The sequence below is a fragment of the Cynara cardunculus genome (assembly GCF_001531365.2).
Source record: "Cynara cardunculus var. scolymus isolate 2C chromosome LG 17, CcrdV1, whole genome shotgun sequence".
NCBI lineage: Eukaryota > Viridiplantae > Streptophyta > Magnoliopsida > Asterales > Asteraceae > Cynara > Cynara cardunculus.
Window position 1 is genome coordinate 34,436,906 of NC_037544.1, and position 9,855 is coordinate 34,446,760.

General features: G+C 33.6%; 1 protein-coding gene across 1 annotated transcript; it reads left to right on the top strand.

The window, feature by feature from the left end:
- The first annotated feature begins 1,336 nt into the window (after positions 1-1,336).
- LOC112501299 (AFG1-like ATPase) lies at positions 1,337-8,739 on the top strand. Its single transcript, XM_025105012.1, has 14 exons — positions 1,337-2,111; positions 2,202-2,281; positions 2,980-3,080; positions 3,761-3,883; positions 3,988-4,057; positions 4,131-4,217; positions 4,313-4,378; positions 4,474-4,566; positions 5,622-5,678; positions 5,845-5,973; positions 6,798-6,888; positions 7,170-7,258; positions 7,347-7,540; positions 8,414-8,739. The coding sequence occupies exons 1-14, from the start codon at positions 1,910-1,912 to the stop codon at positions 8,526-8,528; spliced, it is 1,497 nt and encodes a 498-aa protein (XP_024960780.1). The 5' UTR covers positions 1,337-1,909; the 3' UTR covers positions 8,529-8,739.
- The last annotated feature ends 1,116 nt before the right edge of the window (positions 8,740-9,855 follow it).

Sequence of the window (9,855 nt, forward strand, 5' to 3'; positions counted from 1 at the left end):
TTGAATTTGTGTAGGTTCTGGTTTCTTGCATGCATCATTACTATCAAGTTCTTGATGAAAATCTGATAAAATAGTGTTTAATCTTCGAAAAATCAGGGTTTACTGATTCTGGGTGTTGCAGTTTTTGATTCATTTAGTCTGATCAGTTCAGGCTTGTTCTTGAAATTATCCAGTTTTTTGGGGTTCTTGCATGTATCAATATCTTCTACAAAACATCAGAATTAGATTTTTGATGGAGAAATCTTTAAGAATCAGATAAAACGGTGTTTGATTGATCCCTCAATTCAGTCTTGTTCTTGATTTTCTGATTTCTCTACAGAAATTCCCTTTTGTTTCTTCTAAATTAGGAATTCTTGATATTACAGGACCAGGATTCAGTGATTCTAGATGATCTGGTGTTTGAGATTTTAGCTAGTTTTGGTCCAAAACCCAACTCAAGTTTGTTCTTGAATTGCTGTAGTTTCTGGGTGTCTTGCATGCATAAGCAATTCTTTAAAATAATTGAATTTTTGGTGATCAATTTTCTTGAAAATCAGGTAAAACAAGTGAACTGTTTGATCAAGATCAGTTTGATGTTATAGTTGTTCTTGAATTTAGATAGTTTTCAGTATTAATCTTCCAAAGATCAATTTTCACTGATTCTGGGATTTTCAATTTGTAATCACCATCCAAAGCTTGTTCTTCAATTTCCCACATTGTTGGTTTCCTTTATAGATATATATACATTTTTCAAAATCGTTGACTTTTGGTGGTCAATGTTCTTGGAAATTATGTCAATGAAGTGGACTTTTTGATCCTTTAAAGATCAGTTTTTACTGATTCTGGGTGTTTCAGGTGTTTGAAATTAGTTGATTTAATCAATCACCCAATTTCAGACTTGTTCTTGAGTTCCTACAATCTGGTTTCTTGAATGCATCCATGTTTTGATTTTTATGTCAAAATCATGAACTTTTGCGTTTTTCGCTTTTCTTTAAACTTTTGTGTAATAAGTGAACTATGAAATCATCAAACAACTTTAGTCCTGTCGTATCCGGTAAACACCAGGTACTGCCCTCTTGATTCTTATCATGTCCAGTCCAATTCAGTCATGTCTTGCATGCCAAACCCTACCTTAAAGATCAGTGTTCTAACCACAAGGGTGGTGTCTGATTGGTTTGAGCTTGGCTCCAAAGGTCAAAAGTATCAGGAGGTCTCAGGTTCAAATCCAAGGAGGAATAAAAATCCTCTTGTGGCCACGGAGGTTCAAATGCGGTGACTCCGTGCTATTTGCAAAGCAAGTGGTCGCCTGGGATTAGTCGACTCGCATAGCGGGTTGGATATCTAGCTTAATAAAAAAAAAGATCAGTGTTCATGATTCATGATGTTTTGAGGATTATGCTAATTTCATGATTTTGCAAATTTTGGTGGTGATTCGTTTTGGAATTTAGGAAAAGGTTACATTTTTAGGTATTTTCAAGAAATCTTTAAGGTTATTGATGAAAACAATGAATAAGTTAAATGCTGATTCTTTCAACTGCTCCTGAAGGAATGAGTTAAACATGTGAAATTACCATATTCTCCCTTCTCCCATAATTAGAGTCCACTTTTGACTTCGGAAATTCGAATCTCCATTGATGATCTGGTTTCGTTAGCTCATAACGTTTTCAACCATGATACACATTTTGCAGCATAATGCAAATTTAGAAGCTTTTTTGTCCGTAATCAAATCAATCCTTATTGATTTTGAAGTTAAAAACCGATCGATTTGACTTTAATTGTCAAACGTAAACTCTACTCATGGAATCTTTTAATCGAATATATTCCTAATTGATGTTCATTTCTTTATTTGCAACTTGTTTTCAGAATCGGGTGTTCTTCGGTGGCTTTTGAGACACCCTTTCTAAATCAACGGTAAACCGTTGGATTGAAGATGAGCAGAGCTCTGGTGAAATCTTTGGGACGATTTCAAACGGCTTTTCGACATCATGGAGCGAAAAGGATGCTTCTGAATGCAAACAGTGGGACTTCACATGATATAAGATACAACATCGACATGTGTAAATGTTGCCATTCGTCTTATATGTTTTCAAGGGCGTTGTCGGTTGATGCTGCTGCTAAAGTAACTTATGAAGGTTCAGAAAATCGAACATTTTCTAGTTTTTTTTCGTTTGTTCGTGATAAATATCGAATATAACTATATAAGTACGTTGTATTGATAACAGAAGTGAAGAGAGTCGGGCCTCTAGTGGAGTACGAGCGCAGAATCAATGCCGGGGAACTTGAAGATGGCGATAATTGTCAGGTAACGTCTTTTTTGGATCAAAAGAATTCAAGATCTAGTTGTGTGTGTTATGAAAATTGTGCAAATTTCTTTACTTAAAATCGGGTCCGTAAATAAGGGTATTTTAGGTATTTGGCAGATGATCAAAAGGTAACTTTATGGTGTTGATTTGGGTCCGTAAATAATTCTTTAGTTGTCTTCGTTAAAGGGTATTTTAGGTATTTGGTAGATAATTAAAAAGTAACTTTAACCACAAGGGTGGTGCCTGATTGGTTTGAGTTTGGCTTCAAAGGTCAAAAATACCTGGAGGTCCCAGATTCAAATTCAAGGAGGAATAAAAATCCCCTTGTGGCCACGGAGGTTCAAATGCGGTGATTCCGGGCTATCTGCAAAGCAGGTGATCGTCCTAAAATTAGTCGGCTCGCATAGCGGGTTGGATATCCTGGTTAATAAAAAAAAAGTAACTTTACGGTGTTAAATTGATTTGGGTCCATAAATATTTCTTTATTTGTCCTTGTTGAAGGGTATTATAGGTATTTGGTAGAGAATTAGAAAGTAGCTTTATGGTGTTGATTTAGGTCCATAGACAATTCTTTATGTCTTCTTTGGAGGGTATTTTAGGTATTTGGCAGATATTTTCGTAGATTATATGTCAAGTCAAATGGTACAGTTTTCTTATACGGAACGGAAGGAATATACAAAAATGATTCTTTTTGCAGATAGGCACCTTGAGAGAAATTCAAAGACTATACGACGAGCTCTATAGCTCCGTTAATGCCTGTCATCTGGATCGTGATTCTGATCACGGGAAAAGCGCAAGGTAAATTACGTTTCCAATTTTACCCTTCAACCAAAATAACTCTTATCGAATTTGATATTAAATAGTAAGCCATTCGACACTTAAAAGTCAAACATGAACTCTTTTGATAGAGTATTACTCGTGTCTAGGGGTGCTCATGGGTTGGGTTGATCGGGTTGAAGATATTTGAACAACACAATCCAATGCTTGCGATTTGAAAAAATTTGACCCAACCCAACCCGAACCAAAGTGCAACCCAACCCAACCCATACCTACAGTTTGACAATTTTATAACTCAATATCAATCCAATACCTACAGTTTGACAATTTTATAACTCGATTAGACATTGGGTTGAGTTATTTCGTATTGGGTCGGGTTGGTCGGGTTTTTGAGCACCCCTACTTGTGTCTGCTTTCAAAAATAGATAGTTATAACATACTAATTCCCAATTTTATCCTTGATCATGACACATAAACATTTAAGAGTTTATGAAATGTAGAGATAGAGAGAGAGAGAGAGAGAATGTTTGCCTCTATCAATAAGGACAAAATTGTCATTTAATTAGTTAATAAGTGTAAATAATTATATATTTGTTAAACTGGGTTTTTTTTATTGTCGACATTTATTTTCGGTCGGAGGAAGTATTACGCATTGCTGTTTGCATGCCATACCATTATTTACTGAGCATTTACGATTTCAGGAGTAGATGGCTATGGTCCCGTTTTATGCCTCAGTCTTCGATCTCACCGGTGAAAGGTCTTTATCTCTACGGAGGAGTTGGTACCGGAAAAACCATGCTGATGGACTTATTTTTTGATCAATTGTAAGCGTCGCATTTTTCACCTTCTCAAATTCCCCGCTTTATAAAGGAACCCGACCTTAAGTTATGGTGGTTTAGTATCTTGACGTATATATTTCCGTCACCAGGCCTTGCAATTGGAGGAAAAAGAGGATTCATTTTCACGACTTTATGTTGAACGTCCACACCCGCTTGCAGGTCAAATCTTTACTTCATGTTTTATTGCTTTTTGAAGTTTTAACGTTCGATTTTAGATGAATTTGTAATGTAGAGGCACAAAGGAGTGTCCGACCCCCTCGAAGTCGTTGCAGGCGAGATTTCTCACGAATCCATATTGCTATGTTTAGATGAATTCATGGTATGTTACAACTCCTGCACCTCGTAATGTCTAAAATACCCTTCGATTATTTTTGTTTTATCGGTCATTTATTTGTTCCTTGTGGTATTTTATAGGTTAATGATGTAGCCGATGCTTTGATATTAAACCGCTTATTTAAACATCTTTTTTGCAACGGTGCCGTAAGTGATCAAAATTTTACGAATTTGCATTCGTTTCATTTTTGGTATAATCGTGCCATAACGTTCGATTTCGTGTGTTCATGATGCAAGTGTAGATACTCGTTGCTACATCAAACCGTGTGCCGGATAACCTTTATGAAAGTGGATTGCAACGGGATCTTTTTCTACCATTCATTTCCACACTCAAGGTAAGCTTGACCGATTACTCCCATTTAGCACGTGAAGCTTGCGGCGTTTGGTAAATTACTAAACTACCCCTATCAAACTAAAACCATGCACAATTTTTTCACCCGCCTACCTCACTCTCGTCCGTAGTTCTGTCTGCCTACCAAAAGCACCCTTAATGATCAATTTTCAAGAATCTATACTATATTATAAAGCATTTGACAAAAACTCTTAAAAACTATTTTTTATACACGAAGTACTGTTTATTAATGCATATTACTTAAAATTTAAGATTACAAGTAACTTGTGCATAAGTACAACTTATTAAAACTCTATATTTAAATTCGTATAGCTAACTGTAGATGAACATAATCAAATATTAGATAAACATCTCATTTCAAATATAAAAAATCTAAAATATAATTAGGATAATCATTGAGTTATAATAGAATATTTTAATTATTATCTTTATAAAAAATTATATTATTAAACCTAAATTAAAAAAAAATTGTTACTAAATCTAAATTAAATTATAATTAAAAAATTGAACTAAGGAAATTACACCAAAACACAAGAACTTTTAAAAAAGGTTAATTTGATACTGATATCAATATATTTTTTTCAAAATTTTAGAATATTTTAAAAAAATTTATTTTATTTAAAAATAAAAACACTATCGCTTTCTTAAAACCACATAAAACCGTATTATATCGACATAAAAAAGAATAAAATGAAATACTGAAATCAAGATGTATCTTGATGGTTTGCACGAGTACCCTTCTAATATCTCAAAAAGGAAATTGTTGTAATTTTCCGCAAAAAGGGGTATGGTGTCGTCCTCTGGAGCGCCACCACCATATCAGTCCCACAACCATCACGAGGGGCGTAAATTGTTGAGGGCAGGTGGATGGTGCCTGGAGTCGAACCCTGTACCTGCCATTTATTTTGTAACGATATCCACCTCCTTACCCGTTACTACACGGATAAAATTGTTGCAGTTTTCATTTATCGGGAAATCTTTGCATCAACTTTCTCTATTCTTTCGTGATAATTATCTCGTATTGTCCCATGGATGCAGGAAAGATGCATAGTACATGAAATTGGTTCGTCCGTAGACTATAGGAGAAGGACTTCGGTAAAATACCAACTCTTTCCACCTTAACGTAAAGATGGGCAAAAACACTGGGCTTTTCGGTCCGCCTTTGACCAGGCTTTGACTAACCGGGATTTTCCGGGCAGGCCCATGCCCACCTCTACTTAAATGTGTAACACGTCTTTTCTAAGTCGTTTTTTGAATGCAGGCGGAAGAAGGCTTTTACTTCATACAAAATGGCACATCTGGTTTTCTTATGCATAGGTTTAACGAGTTGATCGGGGAACACACGGCTCATCCTCAAGAAGCGGAAGTCCTTATGGGAAGGACGTTACAGGTATGTTCATTTTCGCTGAAACAATACTATCTTTACTTTTTTTTGGACCAAAAACGCTCATCGGCCTTTAGCGGTAGAACCCAACCTTCCAAAAAGCCAAAGAGTTCAAACCTCACTAAGGGTGCGTTTGGTACACTTGATAGGGACAGGACAGAGATCTCTGTCCCATGTTTGGCATGAATTTTATGTGGAACAGAGTGGAATAAAGTGGAACAGGCGTGTTCCACCCCTACCCCATGGAACAGGGTGGAACAAGGTGGAACAGATTTATATTTTACCAATATAACCTTAAAATAAAACTTAATTCTCTTCTAAAACATCAAATAGGTCTCTTTTATATATTTTATTCATTCTTTAAATTTTATTTATTGTATTTTATGTTTCTTAAATTTTCATTTTGTTGTCCTCAAAATATTATTTTTATTAATTTATGTAATTTATTATATATTAATAATAAAAAATAATAACGAAAAAGGATAATATAAAAATTGGAAACTACATAAACTTTTTATGTTGGTGTTTTAGTTGTTTTGATGAAAACTTTTTAATGATATATTATGTTATAAAAACAATTATTTCATTATAATTTAATAAATTMCATAAATTAATTAAAATAAACAACTCATCAGGGGTAAATTGGTCATTTTACTTGTTCTGTTTTGTCCAGTTCTATCTTACCAAACGTTGAACAGTTGTCCTATCTTGTGATGTCCTGTCCTGACACCAAACACACTCTAAAGGTGATGATTGTGCATGAAAAAAAGATTATCTTGTTGGTCCTTTCCCGATCAAAACGAAATAAGTTTTTGGGTGTGAACCTATAGGTACCGTTGGGCGGTAACGGATGCGCGTATTTTCCGTTTGAAGAACTATGCGACAAACCGCTTGGTGCTGCCGACTACTTTGGATTATGTAGTAAGTCTTTCGGTCTGTTTTATATCATAAGATATGCACTTTGACTTTTTTGAGGTCAAACGAGCTATTTTCGTTGTTGAAATCGACGGGATTTCTTCAATTTTAAAGAATATAATTGCAGCCATATCAAACTTCGTAACAAATACTACATAACGGAGAAACGTGATCCTAAAGATGTTAAAATCGTGCAAGAATTTCGAAGTTGAAAATCAAATCCGTTTGACCTCAAAAGTCAAGTTCCGAGAAAATGGATTTCCGAAGTAATGTATTTGCAATGGCAGAGAATTTTCACACCGTGGCTTTAGATGGCGTCCCGATATTTGGGCTTCACAACCGCACGGCAGCATATCGGTTTGTCACTTTGGTTGACGTTAGTCTCGCTTCTTGTCATCCGTTTTGGCTCGTGTGTGTGTGCGTGCGTTTGTTTGTAAAGTGACATAATTGTTTTGTGTTTATAGGTGATGTATGAGAACAAAGCACGGTTGGTGTGTACGGCCGAGGGGACACCTTTCGATCTTTTCGAAAGGATTGTGACGGTTGCGGATGCACATAATATCGCACCTAGAACCTCTTCAAGATCAAGGAAGAACGACGATTTTGACCTTTGTGTTGACAATGAGTTGGGCTTTGCGAAAGATCGCACCATTAGCAGGTATGCGTTGTTCCATTATTAGCTTTCCGACCCGGGTGTCATGACGGAAATAGTTGCTCTACTTTTTGGGGTAGAGGACGTGTCTACGTACATTCCACCCCGACCCTACTTCCGAGTGGGTCCCTTTGTTCGATATCTTAAAGGGTATGACTTTAGAGCATCTCCAACAGATTCTTTAAAATTTCTCTAAAATAGAGAACCAAAAGTTAAAATCTCTAAAGAAATTACATTATCTTCAACAGATTCCCGATTTTGGAGAATCCAACATTGATTATAATATTAAAATATTTCATTCATCTATTAAAATATTATTAATATTTATTTTCATATTTTCTCCATTTTGGAGATAGTTTTGGGGAAGCTGTTGGAGCAAAATATTGACTCAAAATCCTCATTTTCTCCATTTTGGAGAAGTTTTGGAGATTCTCTTTAAGGGGGTCTAAGATACTTATTTAGTTATATAATATTAAATGAGGTTTTAATTAAATTCATTATTCTAAAAAGAAAAATGGTTTCATATTTACGAGAAGTTCATGGATTTAATTAAAATATCATTTAAGGTTACAGGAGACCTTCTTTTGAGAACTTTTTAAATTGTGAGATGTTTGAGAACCAGTGGATCATATACTATTGCATATGATTATTTTTCATCTGTGACTAGAATTTAATGTAGTTATTAACATATATTTGTTTCACATGTACTCGGTTTTTTTGCTGTGTTTATGAAACAAAAAATAAAATACAAGTAAAAAAGTTTCAAATTGTGAACCAAATACATATGAAACAAATAGATTGTAAAAAAAATATATGTTAATTAATACATTAAATAATATTATATGAAAAAGATCATGTGAATTATATTTGCATATACAGGTTGACGGAAATGAATAGCAAAGAGTATCTCGAGCAGCATAGGGAGATGATAGCGGACAAACGGGTTCAAACCCAAGGGGACGAGATCGGCAATGAGAACATGGTATTTGCATGACGCTCGATGATATGATGTGAAATGAATAATGGAAAATTGTCATCGTAACTCGACCCACTAATTATTTGGGCCCGATGTGAAGTATAACGAAGGTAGCGATGATTGATCGAGTGCTTGGTTCTGTACGGTTGCGTTAGATTATAATATTTTCGTCTAATCTAATCGTGGGTCTCCGCTTGTAATAAAAGATCGGGATCTAATGGCTTATTTGTAGGATCATTTTAATTTTTTTAGAGACTGTTACAGTTATACCAAGAGTACAGATCGACTAGATAATTAATAAATAGAATATAAAGTTCATATAATGTATCTTTACAAATTAAAATAACAAATGTCATTAAAAATCAAATATTAACTAAAATTCTTTTTAACTGAAATCAAAAATTAAAAAAGTAGTTTAGAATTCATATGGGAGTATAAGATAATTAATAAAAAATTGAAATAAAAATCAAACTCACTTTATGTCATTAAATTAATGTTCATTAAATTTCTAACAAAATTAAAGTTCATATCTATACTATCTTATTAAGCAAATTTAACAAAAGTCTTAAAGTCTTAAAATTTTAAATGACCAAAATACCTTTTATACTCACTTTTTCAACCCCTCCTCTCTTCACATACACTCACCCCCTCACATACACTCACCCTCTCATAATCCATTTTTTTAAAATTATAATTTTAAATTTACACTTTATACTCCTATAATTAATTAATTAATTTATTTTATGTTCTTTACTTTTAAATGTTTCATTTTAAACTTTTATCAAATTAACATACATAATCGTATATCAATTAAAACATGTTTAAAAAATATATTTTTATTTTAATAGGTTACATCATTATAATCGTCTCGTTAATACCTTCGAAATGAGTTAAATATAGAATAGTTTTTGACTTAATTATATTATTATATATTATATATACTGTAAAAAAATATTTTTAATATTTACGATTTATACTTTTATAGTTATTGAAGAGTTTGAAATTAAACCTAAAGAGGAGATTAAGAGACGAAGATCCTCGAGTTTAAACCCGAAATTGTTGAAAAATAAAATAATGCCAATAAATTAGAAAAAAAGGAAAAATGAGATACTAAACTTAGAAGATGCCACGTCATCTCTTCAAGTTTCTACTTTATATAGATATATAGATTTATTTATATATACTATATATTTTAGGGTTAGACTGTCTAAATTGCACTGTATAATATGTTTTGAATTAGTATGTTATTGGGTTTTTTTGAAATATATATACATGTATTAATTCAACCTTAATCTGAGTTTCTGGACAAGAAATAGGGTAAACAGTTGAAATTTCATTCTAAAAC